The sequence below is a fragment of the Nanorana parkeri genome, unplaced genomic scaffold (genome assembly GCF_000935625.1).
Source record: "Nanorana parkeri isolate BGI_ZX_2015 unplaced genomic scaffold, ASM93562v1 scaffold1239, whole genome shotgun sequence".
NCBI lineage: Eukaryota > Metazoa > Chordata > Amphibia > Anura > Dicroglossidae > Nanorana > Nanorana parkeri.
In genome coordinates this window covers 182,806-201,989 of record NW_017307507.1, presented here as the reverse complement: position 1 = coordinate 201,989, position 19,184 = coordinate 182,806, and the positions used below count along the sequence as shown (strand labels likewise).

General features: G+C 46.4%; 1 protein-coding gene across 1 annotated transcript in view; it reads right to left on the bottom strand.

The window, feature by feature from the left end:
- The window catches only part of LOC108797172 (beta-1,4-galactosyltransferase 3-like), a 30,822-nt gene extending 19,105 nt beyond the window's left edge, over positions 1-11,717 (bottom strand). Inside the window, exons 1-2 of the mRNA XM_018568748.1 lie at positions 11,351-11,717; positions 2,213-2,448 (exon numbers count right to left, since the gene is read on the bottom strand). Coding sequence (XP_018424250.1) covers positions 2,213-2,448; positions 11,351-11,588 — 474 coding nt within the window. The 5' untranslated portion in view covers positions 11,589-11,717. The remainder of the gene's footprint in view (positions 1-2,212; positions 2,449-11,350) is intronic.
- Between the last annotated feature and the right edge of the window lie 7,467 nt (positions 11,718-19,184).

The window sequence follows — 19,184 nt, the reverse complement described above, 5'->3', positions numbered from 1 at the left end:
AAACACAGGCTGGGCCGACTGTAGCCAAATTTCCCCCGAAGAGAAACCAGGCAACAAAGCAAATTTAACCGAGAAGCATGTGGCCAGGAATTGCAAACAAATGCGGTGAGGGAAGGACAGTGCGTGCCACGTATGCTCTGTGTACATCAATACAGTTTTTTGGGACGTACTTAAGATATTTTTTTTGCACGAGGTTGAACACAACCACTCACATCACCCGACTCACATTATACCCCAGGGATGGGATCAGGGGCGTAACTAGAAATCACCGGGCCCCATAGCAAAATTTTGTATGAGGCCCCGTGATTGCTAGCTATGCCTCTTGCAGAGCCCACCTGATATACCAAACAGCCCACCTGAGAGTGACCCTGCAGAGCCCACCATAGACTCTCTATAGTGGGCTCTGCAGGGTCTAAGATGGGCTGCACACCTCTTACCTGTCAGCGCTGTCCGCCTCCGTGGTCGTCAGGCCCCGCCTCCTCTTCCGTCCCCCGCCTCCTCTTCTATCAACAGGCCCCGCCTGCTCTTAGGTCGCTGACCAGAGATGTAAGAGGAGGCGGGGTTGCTCTTAGGCGGGCCGGACTCTTCTGCCTGCTGGCTGTCACAGCTCCGCAGCGGCTGTGAGGGGAAACGCGCCGCGGCCGCTGTACACATCACTGACAGGTTGTCAGTGATCTTCACAGCCGCTGCTGAGCTATGTCAGTGACAGCCAGCACCCTTACATGCCATAGGGACCCAGGTGGCCCACACGGCATCAGAGGGATGCCCTGGGCGTGCCCCCCTGTGCCCGGGCCCCATAGCGGCCGCTAGGGCGATTGTTATGCCACTGGATGGGATATTAGATCAATAGGACTATATTAAAAAAACATCAGATTAGATAAAAAAAGACCCTGAATGGTATCAGAAGGTGTTCTCTGATATCAAACAGATGGAGAGTCCTGGGGTGGGATACCCCCAAATCACAGATTGGAGGAGGCTTGTGTACAGTCACTTAGCCACAGGCCAAGGGGGGCTGTGCATTATTACCAATGGTGAGGGAAAGAGAGAGGGAGGGAAGGAGTAGTGAAAAAAAAAAACATGGGGCATGACATCACTTAAACGCCTATAGAGCAACACATTAGGGATCCCCAAACACGTCAGACATAAAGTCCTATCATTTAGGGCTTGTTCACGCCATATACAGTGCGTTCGAGTGGTCAGCTGCTGGAACGTGCTGTATCGCATCCCAGCCGGCTTCCTGCATTCAGGTGTGGGAGGTGGTGTGGCGGTGCGTTGATGTCAGTGGCAGCGCAGCCACGTCCCCCCTCCCCCGCAGTGCGATCACCCTCACCAGAATGCATGGCACATCTGCGCCTGTGTTCCGGTCCAGTGCGATCTGCAAAAATATTGCTTGCAGCATTTTTGCAGATCGCACTGGACTGGAACGCAGGCACTAAATGTGCCACATATTGTGGTGCGGAGGGCGAGCGCACTACGGGCAGGGACTGCAGTGCCATTTAAAGTGTTTCTTTCACAGGGCGAAGGTAACATTCATAGATTTCTGGTGAATATACGGAGTAGAGCTGCAACAACTAATCGACTAAATCGATAATGAGAATAGATGGCAACTATTCTCATTATCGATTTCGATAGGAGAGCGAGGGGAGAGCAGGGGGGGAGCGAGGGGAGAGGAGAGGGAGAAGAGAGGAGACGGAGAGGAGAGGGAGAAGAGAGGAGACGGAGAGGAGTTTTTTTTAATACAACCAATCGATTCGTTGAAAAAATAAAATTGGGTAACTAATCGATTATGAAAATAATCGTTAGCCGCAGCCCTAATAAGGAGTACTGGATGCAACATATTCTCAGAACATCAGAGCAAAGACGTTCGATCAGAGTGCCCTAAGAACATTCGATCAACATTTGTTTTCCATTCGAGGATGGAGCCAATATTCACATTAAAACATTACACTCAAATTTGTACCATTCGCCCCACAACAACGTTCACACGAAACCGAAGACCATTCGGTTTTGCCCCGTTCGCACATGCAGAGCGTTATGCATCAAAATCCTTAAAATTAAATCGGGGAATGTTGGTTGATTCACACAGAACGCATGTACATGATGAATAGCTATGCACATTTTTTTTAATTTTATATAAACAGACCCCTTGGTGTTCCCAGCCTGAGGGCGTACGAGCATGTGTGTTCAAAATGAGGCAAAGGTCCCGCTTTACCTGATGGACCACGAAGATGGCGTAGTGCAGCTGCTGGCGCTGTAGTAAGGGGTGCAGGTAGTAGAGGAGCGTCTGGAGGTGGGACTCCCGGTTCCGGTGCGGAATGATCACCGCCGTTCTGTATCGCCCGTAGCAGTGCTTAGGGCTGAAATAACCGCCGGGCTTCACGTAGCGATTCCTCAGCTGGATCTTCTTTAAGCTGGGAGTTCTGCCGAACGTTATGGATAACGGACCAACTGAAAGTGAAAAGGAAAGATACGTGAGGAAACTGAAACGTTCTTGGTAAGTAAGATGACACCTGGCGCTGACTCAAATATAAGCCGAGGGGAGCACTTTTCAGCCAAAAAAAATGGGCTGAAAATCTCAGCTTATACTCGAGTATATACGTTAAGCGCTTGTGTGGTATCGTATCAAATCGCTTTGAGAAATCCAGGTATACCACACCTACCGGCTTCCCTCCATCCATATCTCTACTCACCCCCTCATAAAAAGTTAGCAAGTTAGTCAGGCAGGAACGGTCTTTCCTGAACCCGTGCTGATTGTCAATAACTATGCCCTTATCCTTAACAAATTTTACCAAATAGTGCTTAATTATACCTTCCAACAGTTTACAAACTACCGATGTTAGACTGACCGGCCTATAGCTCCCTGGTTGGCATCTAGCCCCCTTTTTGAATATTGGAACTACCGTAGCCCTCCGCCAATCACATGGTACCCTACCAGTCACTAAGGATTCCTTAAAAATTAGGAATAATGGTCTTGTTATAACCTGGCTTAGTTCCCTAAGTACCTTGGGGTGAAGGTTATCTGGTCCAACTGCTTTATTTGCATTGAGCATTTTAAAGTCTTTGTTCTATTCTGCTTTTCGTCAACCATTGTGGTATATTATCGGTTGAACTATGCGTTTTATCACGTACGTCGAACCCGTTTCCCTCCTGATTGTATACTGAGGAGAAAAAAATTGTTCAGAGCCTCGGCCCTCTCCTTGTCACTTGTGAGTAACTTCCCGTTTTCGTCCTTTATTGGGCCTATCTGCTCCTTCCTTACCCTTTTACTGTTAATATATTGGTAGAATTTTTTAGGGTTTTTTTTTTTTTTTTACTATATGCGGCGATATGCTTTTCGCATTCTATTTTAGCTTCCCGGATTACTAGTTTGCATTTTTTGTTACATTCCTTGTATTTAAGGAACGCCAATGCCATCCCTTCCATCTTATATTTTATAAATGCCCTTCTCTTTGCCTTAACATGTAGTTTTACAGACTTAGCCATATCGGTTTAGTCTTTGATCTTTTGTTTTTGTTACCCAATGGTATACACTTTGAAATGGCAATATGTAATGTGTTCCTGAAGCAGTTACCTGCCAAGGAATTTGTATTCCTGTCCATCCAGTCCTGAGGTTAACACAACTCTGCCACACAGCACAGTCCTTTCTGGCTGATCAGGAGAACTGACTTTCCTCTGCTGTAGTTCAGAAACGCTGAGGGCCAATTCACAGCAGCTGCCAGGGCTCAACACAGTGCCGATCCGCCGGCATTACCCGACACATTGCACTGTTTTTTTTGTTTTTTTTAAAGAACTTTATTGAAATGTTACATGTTCTACGGGCACAGCGGGGTGCGAGGCAGTTGTACTGCATGCTGTACTTTTTTTTTTTCAGCACACGCCACTGCTACATCTGTGCACTGTGGCGGTGTGAACCAAACTCGTCCGTGACAAGGCAAATTGAAATGGATTTGGAAAAAGTTGCCATCACAGCCCCAACGCATATGCTATGAACTCAACTTTACAGGTCCTGTAACTGGACAGCGACGGAGAAGTAGTAGACTAAGTTGCATCACAAAGGGGGTGCGGCCTGCACCCGGGTGCCACCATTGGAGGGGTGACACCAAAATGACTGTCATTTTGGTGTCACCCCCTCTGAAAAGTTGGGCACTCGGTCATGGACAGTGTCAGTGCCCCCCTGCTAAAGTGCTCAAGGTTGCCGTCTATTCTGCCTACCCCCGGGCCCCGGCCTTGATTTTAGTGGCCTAAGAAGGAAACTTTGCCCTGTTCTAAGATGGCTGCCAGAGCGCACAGAAAATCTGATGTCAGAGATGGCATAATTGGGATTTTCCACGCTCTTGTAGAGCACTCTGCTGCAAGGTCAGAGGCCGAGACTCAAAATCAACTTTGCTTCTGACCTAAAGAGAACACGTTGTCAGCCGTCCGTCCGTTTTTTTCTTAACGGGCGGATGGCAAGAGGTTAAAAAATATGCAGGTAAAAGCACAGAAGTATTTTACATTTTTACTTGCAGTGTTTCCCTTTCCATAAATTATTTCATTAGTTGAACAAACATATTTTGCTTTTACTTACAATTACTGCTTTCCTCCTTCCTGGTCTTCTTGGGCACTAGTGATGCAGCCTGTGCCCAAGCATTGCATCCTGGGAAGGTTACATCAGCAGAGCATTGCTGCAAAATATCATCTGTGATCTCACGAGATCTCAGGGAAAGGCATTTTCTTACCCTGAGACGATGTGCATGGTCACATGTCCTAGTCACGTGTGGCACAGTTCCGGGGAGTAAAGGGCGATATAGTAATCTGCCCTTAGTAAAAATGGCCGCTGTGAGAAGAATGGGGAGGAAAAGAAAAATAAGGCCTGCAAAGAATAAAAAGCCTGCAATTATCTAGATGTGTCTGTGTGTAGATTGTCATTACTAAACATTTCTTTGTCACTTCAAAAGATGGAGGGCGAAGTTCCTCTTTAACGCATAGAGCTCCTCCAGGGGATGCGAGAGGGTTAAGATCTATCAATATGTATCCTGTGTCTTTGACTATGAAGAAGAACGCCTCTCGAATGTTTTTCACACCTTCAAACAATGTTTCGGCACATGAGTAAAAACGAAACAAACAATGACAATGGTACAGCTACAGCTCGAAATAAAAATGAAGACCAAACTGCCCCTTACATGCCCTCGTGTACTCTTACTTCACATCGGAATTCCCAATTCAGATCCAGATGTTTACTCATTAATGAATATTAAAGCTGAATTCTTTATAAATACATATGATTTGTAATTATGCCCACGCAGTCCTGCCAGGCAACAGGAAGTGAAATGAAATCTAGCCAGCAAGGCAGACATAGAACTAAAAACATTGAACAGGTGGCACCGGATCCCCAGCAAGGGTATAGGACTGGTTGCTATGGATACGGTACTAGGCCTCTGAACTGACAAGGCCAATAACTGTATTAATTTACAGCAAAATAAAGTCCAAACTTCTGTTTTTTTTTAAGTTTTGGATAAAGTGGTGACAAGTAAGGAAAGACGCAGCTTTCTCAACTCTGAATTGAGTCAAATTGACCAGAGAAACATATCCAAGAAAAATACAGCAAGTCCAGTTGCCTTGATTTATTTTATACAGACGTACCATGACCTGGATGAATAGGAACCATGAACTGGGAAAGATTGTGCGCCGAGCACCACACACAGATTGCAGTAAAATCAGGAAGTTCTATTTTTGAAGGAAAGCATTCAATATACAATTTGCGGGAAGAGTTAACTGCGGCAGGGATGACAATCCTCTGCAGAGCGCCGGTCTGGAATTGTTCCATCACGTTGAAATGAACGTATTCTTTGCGGACTCTAAAAATGGAATATTACCCTTCTCGTCCTAATTGCATCTCACGTCCCCCCATTACAATCAAGGTAATTAGCTGAGGGAACGGCGGATGTCCCAGAGATTATTTTAGCTCCGCTTCTCCTTCACCAAGCACCCCTATTTCTGGAGGTTTAATATCCACCTAAATAAACAGGAGCTCGGCTCTCAGAGAAAATAGAAACGGCAGGCGAGCAGCGCAAACTTTTCAGATATTGCAAAAAGCGCAATTATGGGGCGTAATTGCCGGGCCCGAACGATGACCAAGTGGCCAATTTTCCACGGCATGGCCAGATGAAAATTTTAATTCAAGACTCAATGTTGTTTAGTTTGCCGAAGCGATGGGTATCATAAGCAATGGTCATGTTTTTCTTCCCTAAGATACATTGTATCTGCGGATCTCCTCCGGCTCCGTTCAGGGCAAGTTCACACCATTTCCTGGACCAAACCTGGTCCAGGAAAATGGTGTGAACCTGCCCAGTGCATTCCAGACCAGAAAAAATGTGACATGCAGTATTTTTTCTGGTCTGGAACAGACTGCGCTGGTGTGAACAGAGGCCAGAAATAGCAGAGGGATACATTAGGATGCATTTTGGCTTTGGAATTAATCTGGTCTGGTGTGAATAGCCCTTCAATCACTTCCTGTCCGCGTGCACTCGCTCCGCTTCAATGCTCTGGATCAGATTCTTGATACGGAATGTCCGTGTCAGTGCAGCCGCTTCTTATCTCTATCAGGGGTACTGTGACACGGTGACAACGCAGCAGTGCAATTGAGAGACAGTTGTCAACCTAAAACTGGAAAGGCCTGGACAAAGTATCTTTGTGGCAGGATGACCAGGTTTTATTTTAATAAAAGGCTGCAGTGGGGCTACCCCCGGACTGCAAGGGTTAAATGCTCCTTTTGGTATGGGGACTGGAAGAAAGAAGATATACTCACCTGTTGCTCGATTCCAAGGCAGTCAGCACTCACCTCTCTCCCCCTCTGCTCCGGCCTTGGCACCCTTACCTCTGATGCAAGTCAATGGACCTGCTCAAGACGTGGTTTTTTGAAGAGGCTGCAGGAACCACTCTAGCAGCCTAACAGGACAGAGGATCAGGTGACTTATTTTATTTGAGCACCTAGGCCAGGGGTAGGCAAACTCCGACCCTCCAGCTGCTGTGGAACTACAAAGCCCATGAGGCATTGCAAGTCTCTGACAGCAATAGTCATGACTCCCAGTTAACCCCTGCAGTGCAGGAGCATAATGTATAATCTCTCTTCCCTCTGACCTTACCCTCCCCAGAATCCTCAATCTGAAGGGAACAATGGTGTCAGGTGTGACCTTTTAGGCGTACCGGCTAAAATTCAACCAGCCTAGGGGGTGAAATGCGGTCAGAACCTTATACACAGTACTGCGTGTCATTTTAATTGCCTGCGTTTGCTCAGGGGCGATGGTTACCTAATGAACGGGGCCGTACCAAGCTTTGCCATTCATCTCACGTAAGTAAAAGGAACCTATAGCAGTGGAAAAGCCGACACGATAGCCGCTGCATTGTAGGCAGATGAAGAAGTTCTGTGTTTAACCCCTTGCTGACCAGGTGTTTACACCCCCTTCCTGTCCCGGCCATTTTTCAGTGTTCAGTGCTGCGGTACTTTGGCCGACATTTATTCCGTCATACAACGCTGTACTGAAATTAATTTTATACCATTTTTTGGGGACAGATAGAGCTTTATTTTGATGGTATTTAATCACCACTGGGGTTTTTTTTTTTACTATATAATGAAAAAAGTATCGAAAATTTTTGGGGGAAAATAAACAGTTTTCCCTACGTTGTTATAAAACAGTTATTATTACCCAAATTTTTGGCAAAATATAAAAGACGGGGTCATGTCGGGTTTGCAGAAGACGTGTATGCAAACCTCTGTCATTGTCCTTAGTGGTGAGACAAGTTGTTTTACATGCTGGTTTGTGAGTGTGCCATGATGCCTTTCTACTGTTCTACTGTTCAAAGCCCATTTCGTGTGCACCTTACTGTATAACTGGTAACAAATTGTTGAGTGCGTTTGTCGTTTGTTTTGCTATGTCGGGTAAATAGACACCAAACATGTCAAGCTTTAAAATTGCGTGCGTCAGCGAACTCGCAAAAAAAACTACCATATCCAAAATTGGCCATATGGCGACGCTTTAAAAGCTTTTACCACTCATCAGTTTAGTGTTATCAATGATTGATGGGCCGAGAATTATTGCTCTCACTGCGACGTTCGCGGCGATACGTAACATGTGCGGCGTAATGGATGCAATCGTCGTTTACGCACTTGACGCATGTTTGCATGTGTATGTGGGGGGCGGGGGACTTAAACAAAAGAATTTTAATTTTTTTTATTACCTTTATATGTGACTTTTAATTTTTATATATTTTTTGTAACTTATTCTTTAAAAAAAAAAAAAATTTTCACTTAACTTTATTGCTATCACATAGGGGACTAACAAGCCCCCTTTGTGATAGCCAATTTTCAGTGACAGGTCCTCTTTATGGACACATCAGGGGTCTTTAGGACCCCTGTCACCTAGGGACCCCCAGAGAAGCTGATGAAGCAAAACCTGCTTCACCAGCTTCTCTCCGGTTTCTGTACCGGAGAGTGACAGAGGAATGTGGAAGTGATGTAATACACATCACTTCCTGCATTCCGAAGAGGAGGAGGAGATCAAATGGAGATTGTGTACTGAGCTCTGTTTGATCTCCGGCCGCAAACTTGCTGCTGTGCTGGTCCCGGGCTCACACCGGGCACAGCGGAGCACGCATATTACAAGCGATCGGGCGTCTCTACAGACGCCGGAACGCTTGTATGTAAACAGCCATCGCCGGCTGTTTACATTGCAGGCTGATTTCCTAGCGGCGGGCACGGAGCGGGGCAGGATGGGACGTTTAAAAACGCCCACCCGCATTCAAAAAGTCGCTGTCCGGCCTTTTAATTACAACGGCCAGACAGCAGGTGGTTAATACATCATCAAATGCATTTTTCAGACAGTACCTGATTTTGGATCCTGTACAGCAGGGCTGGAGCATCAAGAAGAGGCAACACAAGGAGCCACTGAGTTGTGCTGCATTGCTCATGTGCTAACAAGAGATGTTAATAGGAGGAGATAGCAGAGTGGCACAGAAATGAGCTCATGAGTCCTGTCTCCTTGCTCAAGGGCACGGATCGTCCGCTTCTGCTCTGACACCACCCCTCCCTCAATGATCCTGTGTTGGATAATAGGTCAGTGAGGGGAACATATTTTAATCAGTAGTATGAGCCATTGATGTACACCCTAAAAAACACAACCTATTCTTGATTGGCCGGGAAGGCAGCTCTATGCTCCCTGGTAACGTGAGAGCATGGAGCCAGCTTCCCAGCAATTAGGAAGTCAGGTAATGACTCGCTGCCCGGCTTCCTGATACCGGAAGTTCCAGCATCGGGCCAAGCACCAGGAGCATTTGGGCGAGTACGAGTACTTGCCCAAATACTCGGTATCTGCACCGATACCGATACCAGTATCGGTGCATCCCTAGTCTCCACAAAGGGGAACCGACTTATTGCTCCATCACTTCTTGTTGGCTCAACAAGATAATTGTTCATTTATCAATCCAAAAACAAAGTTCCACCTTTTCCTTTCAATGCGCACTCTGCTAGATCTGAGAGTGCATCCTGGGCATTTTGGAATCGGGCAACCGTTTCCCAGATGTGCAAGGCCTTCGATTCACATGTTCTCCAAGTTTCACCAGGTGGATGTTCGGGCTTCATCTCATGCCAGCTTTGGGCACCATGTCCTTCCTGCAGTTCTTGAGCTGCAGGTTATGCAGGTAATTGCAGCCCAATTATATTTGTCTTTTGTTATGTGGGCCTGTTAGTGGTTTGTTACCGTTGCCCAGCCCTTAATGAACAAGAAAGAAAACAGTAATTTTGTCCTTGTCGTATCTTGGGAGTTCATTAACCCCTTGCTGACCAGGTGTTTAGACCCCCTTCCTGGCCCGGCCATTTTTCAGTATTCAGCGCTGTAGTACTTTGACTGAAGTTTATTCCGTCATGCAACGCTGGACTGAAATAAATTAAATAACATTTTTTGGGGACAGATAGAGCTTTCTTTTGGTGCTATTTAATCACCACTGCGGGTTTTATTTTTTACTATATTTCGGGAAAATTACAGAAAATGTTGAAAAAAAAGGTTTTTTTACATTGTTAGGAAACAATTATTATTACCCAATTATTTTGGTAAAATATAAAAGACGGAGTCACGTCGGGTAAATAGACACCAAACATGTCATGCTTAAAAATTGCGCGCACCCGCAAAAAACTACCATACCCAAAATTGACCATGGGTGACGCTTTAAAAGCTTTTACAGCTCATCAGTTTAGTGTTATCAGTGATTGATGGCCCTAGAATTATTGCTCTCATTGCAACGTTGGCGTCGATTTGTAACATGTGCGGCGTAATGGGCGCAATCGTCGTTTTCGCAGGCATGCGCACCTGACTCATGTTTGCATGCGTGTATGTATGGGTGGGGACTTTAAACAATTTTTTTTTTTAATTCTTTTTTATTGTATAAGAAAGAATGTATATAGTGTAACTTTAAATTTTTTTTTCACTTAACTTTACTGCTATCAGATAGGGGGCTAAGAAATCCCCTTATGTGATAGCAAAAGAAGTGAAAGGTCCTCTTTATGGAGACATCAGGGGTTTCCAAGACCCCTAATGTCACCTAGGACCCCCCTGAAGAAGCTGATGAAGCACAGATCTGCTTCATCAGCTTCTCTCCAGCGTCTGAAGCTGGAGAGTGACACGAGAATGCGGAAGTGATGTAATATACAACACTTCCGCATTCTGACACCGGAGAGGTGACCGGAGGGAGATCGCGTACCGACCTCCCTCTGATCCCGTCAGAGAGGCACTATGCTGGTCCCGGGTGATCTATAGCCGGCGGATCGCTTGTATGTTAACGGGCATCACTGCCTGTTTTGAAATTGACGGAGTTTCCCGCACGCTGCGCCCGAGTGGCCGGTGCCGACAGGCCCGAGTGGGCGGTGCTAACAGGCCTGTTACATCCAGAAAGCTCCCGGCCGTTTATGTACAACGACCGGCCGGGAAGCGGTTAAAGGACACAGGGCACCCTCTGTGTTTGTGATCCAATCCTAGTACTCCTTCTGTGCAATAGTGAACCATGATGGGCTCAGGAGGGGTAAAGCTGGCTGGCCAATGGGTTTTTTTTTGTTTGCCAGTTTCCAATACTTCCTGAAGGTGGCAGTATAATGAGTAACAGGGTGGCACAGGAAGCTCCAAAGCTTCAGTAGGAAGCAGGCTATGCGTTGTGGCAGGGGTGCCCAGATCACTGGGCTGGCTAAACAGAATTATAAAATGCCCGGCAGGTAAGATTCCTCACCCATAAGTGTTTCAGGTAATCAAAATGCCAAAACAATTAGAAGCTATTATTTTTCTATGACACCAGATTTGTACCTTCACCCCTGAAGCTTTTCACCTACCGAGAATAGGAGACCTCACAGGGCAGTAGAGGGTCCTCACAGCCTCAGGGTCGGGCGTGAAGAAGCTCAGGTTGGTGTACACGTCGTGCGTTCTGGAGTAGTCCCAGGCAGGGTTGGACCCGAATATTCCTTGGAAAATGCTGGAGGCTCCGCGGCGGTAAAAAAGCAAAACAAACATCAGCTGAGAGAACACCAAACACAGGAGGAAATAAGGCTTTTCTATCCGTGCCAGCAACATTGTCCAACCTCGGTCATGCACGGACGCTGCCAGATCATGTGAACAGGATACAGAGGACTTGGAGAGGTTCAAAGCTGGGCAGGGATCCAGAGCGATGGGCGGGCATCCTCTGGTGTCTGTGATCACACAGGGGGGCACAGCTTACTAGACGAGTTGTTGTAAAACGATCATCTCCAGTGTCTGAAAAACAGGAACAGCAGAGACAGACAATTAATACAAAATACACCAAGGCAATTCAATTAGCAGAACTTCAGATGTTTCTAGGACAACAATCTTCTGAAATACTCTGCTCTGCAGGAGGACCCTGCTCCTTCCTCTATATAACTCTCCTCTCCTGATATACTCTGCTCTGCAGGAGGACTCTGCTCCTTCCTCTATAACGCTCCTCTCCTGATATACTCTGCTCTGCAGGAGGACTCTGCTCCTTCCTCTATAACTCTCCTCTTCTGATATACTCTGCACTGCTGGAGGACTCTGCTCCTTCCTCTCTATAACTCTCCTCTCCTGATATACTCTGCTCTGCTGGAGGACTCTGCTCCTTCCTCTATATAACGCTCCTTTCCTGATATACTCTGCACTGCTGGAGGACTCTGCTCCTTCCTCTATAACTCTCCTCTCCTGATATACTCTGCACTGCTGGAGGACTCTGCTCCTTTAATTTCTATAGGTCTACCAACAATGTAGTGCAGGAGAATTAGGGTTGCCACCTGTCCGGGATTCACCAGGATAGTTTGGGTTTTGAATGCGATGTCCAGGTTTCATGGCAGCTGAAACCCGGACAAAAGATGCAGACAGGGGCAACCAAAATTAAGATAGGGGCTACTGGCCCCCCACTGAAAATAGCCTCAACTGTGATATTTACATATCAATGGGCGGCACTATTTATATATGAATAAGCTGCGACTCAGTCTCCCCCCCAAAAAGTCTGTGTGCCTCTAGAGTGTTCAGGTTTTGCTGGAAGAAAAGGTGGCAACCCTAAGGAGGATACCTAATGAAATATAAATTAAATGGATGTTTATGCCATGGTTGTTGGTAAATATGAAAAAGGAGATTGAACAAAGATTGTACCGCCATATTGTTACGCAAGCCAATCAGATTGTACAATCACACAGTTACATTTTCCAACAGCTATGACATGCAAGACCTTAACCAATCAGTTGAGTGGATTGTTCAGTGAGGCCTTTACACTGCATAGTGGTTGGTTCTTCTAAAAACGATTGTCCAGAGACGGTACAACCTGATTTTAACATGTGGCAGCTCTAGGCCTCATTCAGATGGCGATCCTTTGCGGCAGAGAAACTTTGGGAGTGGCCAGAATTCTACCCTAGACAAATCAAAGGCCGGCGCCACTGCTGACTAGCCCTGGACGGAAACAGTTTGCATTCAGAGTCCACGTTCAGAATCGTTAAGTCTGAATGTGGCCACTGGACACATTGCATCTGCAACCATATGCATCTGCAGCCTAATCGCCCATCTAAATAGGGCCATGGGGCTTGGGTTCCACCGGCGGCTGACCTGTCCCCATTCCACACAGGAGACTGTTCTCTTATAAATTTCCTGAACTAGTGACAAAAAGAGTTCTGTACCCTCCACCCTTTTATTAAAGGAGAATTATGAGGTGAGTGATTTTCACTCAGCCTCATAATCTGAGCCGACCTGTGACAATGAAACAGTCACAGGTCGGCTCAGTAGATCGGGAAGTGAGAGAACACATACCGGCGTTTGCTCACTTCTCGATCCTGTGCCGGCAGAGAGCCGTGACAGGGGAGGGACTGAATTCCCCCCTCCCCTGTCCGATCCTCCAGCATTGACTGGCGGAACGGACGGGGAAGGGGGCGGGTACAGCTGGCTCTGCCTCTAGATAGGCAGAGCCAGCTGTCACTCACGCAGCTGGGTGGATCCAGATAGAATTGTCGGGACCTGTTCCGGCTGCGGCGTCTCAGTATACCGCGAGCTGTTGCTCGCGGTATACTGAGCGTTGGGTGACGGGAGGACGCTAGTTTGTGTCCTCCCATTACCCTTAGGAGAACTATGGGGGAAAGCCCTAACCCAGGGGTAGCCAAACTCCGGCCCTCCAGCTGTGGTGAAACTACAATTCCTATGATGCATCTCTCTCCGGGAATCATTTCTGTGGCTGTGAGACTCTTGCAATGCCTCATGGGATTTGTCGTTCCATCACAGCTGGAGGGCCGGAGTTTGGCTACCCCTGCCCTAACCTCATAGTTCTCCTTTAAACAGCCGTCACATAATCCAGGAGGCCAATAGAACGCTTCCCAACAGCTCAACTGGCTACTTGTTGAAAGCCAACACTTCGGTTGCCGGAAAAGCATCTGAATATGTAGAGAGTATCTAATGAAGCCCTCAGGAACTGGATGCCCATTGCAACTGCAATCACTCCACCCCTTCAACGCCTTATGCATGGAAACATAAACACGGCTTCAAACTCTGATGCGTTTTGTACAAAGCTGATAGAGTTACTTCAGTAGAGAACATGCCAAACTTGTCCTTTCTTCTATTGTTAGTTGATGAGGAAGTGTTCTCTTAAAAGGACACGTCTATTGTGTGTGACTTTTTTCAAGCTGCATCGTCTTTACAGAAACAAAGCTCTTACCTGCCTTCATTCCTCTGCACAAGTGGATGGAAAGCAATATGTCTCTTCTTCAAGAAGAGAGGTTAACTCTCGAAAGCTTGTATTTTATATATTTTGTTAGTCCAATAAGAAAGGTATCATCGCATACTACAATACTCCGTTTTGTTTTTTTATACATCTTCTCTACTGGACTAATACGGCTTACCCATTTACATTACACTATATATACATACATACATATATACATATACACACAGACACACACTGAGTGGCCGGATTATTATATACACTGAGTGGCCGGATTATTATATACACTGAGTGGCCAGATTATTATGACCACCTGACTTTTGCAGGCAAATTAGCTATAATTTGGCGCTGAAGTTGCTAGAGGGCCAGACCATTATAAATAGGGAAGCAGGTTGGTTACCACGACAGTAGAAGTGATTTGTTTCTGAAGATACGGGGAAACAACGCGATGTAACAGCCTTTGAACGTGGGATGATTGTTGGCGCTCGGAGCCATGGCGCGAGTATCAGCAAAACAGCAGAATTCGTTAAATGTTCAAGAGCAGCTGTTGTTAAAGTGTTTAAAGACCGGACTGTCAGCGGAAAATCTGGGTCTGAACGTGCAAATTGTGGCCGTCAGCGACTAGTCAATGTTAGGGCAGAACGGGGGAGGGGCAAGACTGGTACAAGACAACAGAAGGGCCACAGTGCATCAAATGACTGCAGATCTTAATCCGGGATCCTCTCAAATGATCTCTGAACGCACTGTTCGCCGTACTCTGCATCGTATGGGATATGGAAGCCGAAGGTCTGTTCCAACAACTTTGCTGTCTGCAGTTAACAAGATAAAACGTCTCCAATTCGCACAGGAACACCAGGATTGGACAGTGGAGGATTGGAAAAAAAGTCATGTGGTCCGATGAATCACGTTTTCAGTTGCCTCATGCAGATGGCAAAGAGAATTTGGCGGGAACAGCATGAAAGCATTTATGTAGGTCTCTTCTCTCAGAAACCAAAGCACTAATATAGACAAAACCGTTGTGAAAAAGGGAAGCTGCTTTAAGATAAAAAAGGGAGAAGTAGATATAAACTGACTAATATTTAATATAAACATCAAATCTGACATCCGGCCTTCCCTTCAGTCTGCACAGTTGTAGCGGCTCCTCTCCTGGACTGAAATGGCTTCCTCTGATCTCACTGCGAGTTTCTCACAATGTGCATTAGAGGCTGTGGGCTCATTTCATGACTGGAAGACGTCCAGCTCCATCTAGCTCTTCCCCCTCTCCCCCCAGTCTGACTGTCCCTGGCCCAACCTTTTCATTCATTAGATTTAAGTTCCTTTAATCATGGAGGATCAGCATCCCATGCCGGCATTATTTTGGGTGGTCTGCATGCAAATACAGCCTGCCTAGAAACACCCCCTCCTTCAGATTGACATTCACCCTTACAAGTAGGGATGTACCGATACCGATGCTAGCATCGGAATCGGGACCGATACAGGGCATTTTGACAAGTACTTGTACTTGTCAATCTCCGCTCAGCCTGCCCAGAGGACTCCACCTGGAGCTCGGCCCACATCAGTGACGCGACGCTCCTCCGCTCAGCCTGCCCAGAGGACTCCACCTGGAGCTCCGCCCACATCAGTGATGCGGCGCTCCTCCGCTCAGCGCCGCCGAAGTCCTCCTCACATGAAAGGGAAAAAAAGCATTCGGCACCTCCATTGAACAGGTTAGTGAGGGCCTCATTCTGTACAGGTATTCCTCACTTAACGACCGAGCTCCGTTCCTACGACCAGGTTGTTAAACGAATTGGTCGTTAAGTGAGGAACTCTATACAGTACTGTGCTGCATTAGTACAGTACTGAACAGTGTACTGTACATCGGGCAATGAAAATACTTACCGGGACCCGCAGTGAAGATCGGAGGACACCACTTCTGCCGGCGACGCGGCGCACCGACGATCAAGGTCGGAGGTCGCTCGGCGGTCCGTCGTAAGTGCGAGTGGTCGCAAAACAGGTAAGTCGGTAAGCGAGGAACATCTGTATATGAAATAACAAAGCTGGAACTATGCTAAGTTGATTGATTCCTTCTCGTCATCCAAGCTAATATTTAAAGTCTTTTTTATTTCTATTTTCACTTCTTGTTTTTTTTTAGAAGAAATGTGAAAGTATTTGTTGCAGTTAAATGCTCCTACTTCTGGGTTACCTGGGTTTCTGTCTGAACAAGTTTAAATGTAAACTTCTAATGGTGGACACAGAAACAAGTACCTTGAATGATAGTGGAGTTTCCAACTTCTATTCTGTTTATGTGAAGATTTTACTTTTCTAGACTCTTTTCCTGCTAGAAACTAAGATCACGCTATTAACAAAAGGATAAGATGCTTGTTGGCATCAGTTGCTGATGAGGGTGAAAAATAATACTGCAAGACTTTCATCTGTGAATAATCAGATCAGGATTTTAGCATGCAAAAGGTGCAGACAGTGACACCACTAGCCCCGGGCGCCTGCAATGAATTTCCTAGGTCTCCTAGGCAGTGCTTCATTTCTCAGCTAGCAAAAAAAACTTTCACTCAACTCAACTCTACTCTCTACACCCGTGGTTCTCAACCTTTCTAGGGTTGGGGGCCCTTGGTAACATTTGCCAAAAACTGTAAATGATCGCAGGGAAAGGTTTACTCTGCTCGATCGCGCAGAGTAAACCTTTCCGGTAGAAGCCGCTATCTGATAGCGGGAGACTCCCGGGCGACCCCTGGCAAATCGTCATTCGACCCCCGACGGGGTCGCGACCCACAGGTTGCGAACCGCTGCTCTACACCCTCACTTCTCCGCATTACTACTTGTATTGGCGTGGTCCACCAAACTGAAAAACACTGGAGACAGCTAAATGTTTCTACTATCTTGATTCAAATCTTTTCCTTGAAACAACAGTTTGCACATTTCCTCAAGTTATGAGAAGTGAATTGTTGGTCGTGCCCTGTTTCCTGTAGTTCTATAGTACATTTCCTGGCACTAGAGACAATGTCCTAGCTTGAAGGACAGAGAGGTAATTGTAGTGCAGCTGCCTGCCCTGCAATTCTGCAAAATTCATTCATCATTCTGACCACAAAACACAAACACTTCATGTTAGCAGGGGAGAATTGTAACTCTATTACTGCAGTGTACTGGAAGTGTGTACCAGGTTAAATGATCCATAGTACACACTTTCAGTACACTGCAGTAATAGAGTTACAATTCTCCCCTGCTAACATGAATAGGTTAAATGATCCCAGAGGCAGATGCATGATCGGATTTGTAGTTTTCGCTGTAGCTGTGTGAAAGCAAATGCAAATGTTCTATTGTTCCAAAACAGTCTTAAATTAAAGTTCTTCATAATCATAAAGAAATTGGCCTAAAATCATTAGTCTGTATTGTTTTTTTTTAATGTCACCTGTCCCTTGAAGAAAAAGTATCGGTAATTGGTATCGGCAAGTACATTAGGGGAAGTACTTGTACTTGGTCCTGAAAAAGTGGTATCGGGACATCTCGACTTACAATCATTATGATATTTGCATAACTCCTCCCAAGAGCCCACCCACTGCTTGCATCAGGGCTGAGGGCTCTCGAAAGTAGAACTGAGGTAGGGTGCTGTGATGTTTTTAGGAAGCTATGTACAGCACCCTGCCCACCACCCCTCTGCATTGATCTGCCTGCATTGCAGAGATCCAATGACAACATCACTGGGTCCAATAAAAAAGGGATTTAAAGAATGTATTCTGCATTGCTGTACAATATATTGCTGAGATTTGTAGTCAGCTTGGAGTCAACGGCAGAACTACCAGGGGTGGAGTGTTTGCTGCTGTGACTAGGCCTTGGCGCTCCACCACTGTCCTAAAATCATTCTGTATTGTTTTAGAAAAACTATCACGACACAAAAAAAAAAAAAAAAGGTATCGTAATTGGTATCTGCAAGTACTTGAAGAAGAGTACTCGGTACTCATACTCGGTCTGGAAAAAAAGGTATTGTGCATCCCTAGTAATAACCGAGTCTGCAAGGCATATGGTGCACAGAAAGTAGACTGATATCATTTATTTGGGTATCGACAGATCCAGCAAAAGTTTAATTGGCCCCGAGCTGGGCTTTAAAGGAGAACTATGGGGTCAGGGCTTTTCCCCATAGTTCTCCTAAGGGTAACGGGAGGACATAAACTAGCGTCCTCCCCCGTCACCCTAAGCTCAGTATGTAGCTCGCGGTATACTGAGACGCCTCAGCCGGGAAGGATCCCGACATTACTGTCTGGATCCACCCAGCTGCGTGACAGCTGGCTCTGCCTATCTTGGGGCAGAGCCAGCTGTGCCGCCCATCCCCCGTCCGTTCCGTCATGTCAGTGCTGGAGGATCGGAGCGGGGAGGGGGGAATCCCTGCAGGGAGCCGTGAGTGACGGTCACGGCTCTCTGCAGGGACATGATCGAGAAGTGAGCGAGCGACGGTATGTGTTCCTCACTTCCCGATCTACTGAGCCGACCTGTGACAGTCTCATTGTCACAGGTCGGCTGGAACTATGAGGTGAGTGAAAAGCACCGCCTCATAGTTCTCCTTTAAGCAGACATGGCACCATCATGAATCCCACCAGGGAAATGCCATGCGGCCAGGTACACAGGACACACTCGGGTTTATGTCTCAGTATAAAGACGCGTCTGTAAATCTGTATAAACTAAAAAAAGAGATTATCCAACATTGTAAAAATAATCAATCGGTTTTACTTCTTAAAATCCACCCCTCCCTTCCCATCAGTCAGGATCCCTTGGAGAATTGCCCCAGACTGATGACCCATGGCCAACGACCCTGTGAATTGTTCTGTGAAGGGTCCTGGAGGCTGAATTGCTTTATATTAGCTGCTTGTCAACTGCGAGTCCCCGTTCACACTGCAGGGTATTGTGAACATGCGTCAAACATGCACAAAAGTGCGCGTTTCGACACACATTCATGAAACGCGCTTACGGTACCATTACCAGTTTATGGCCCC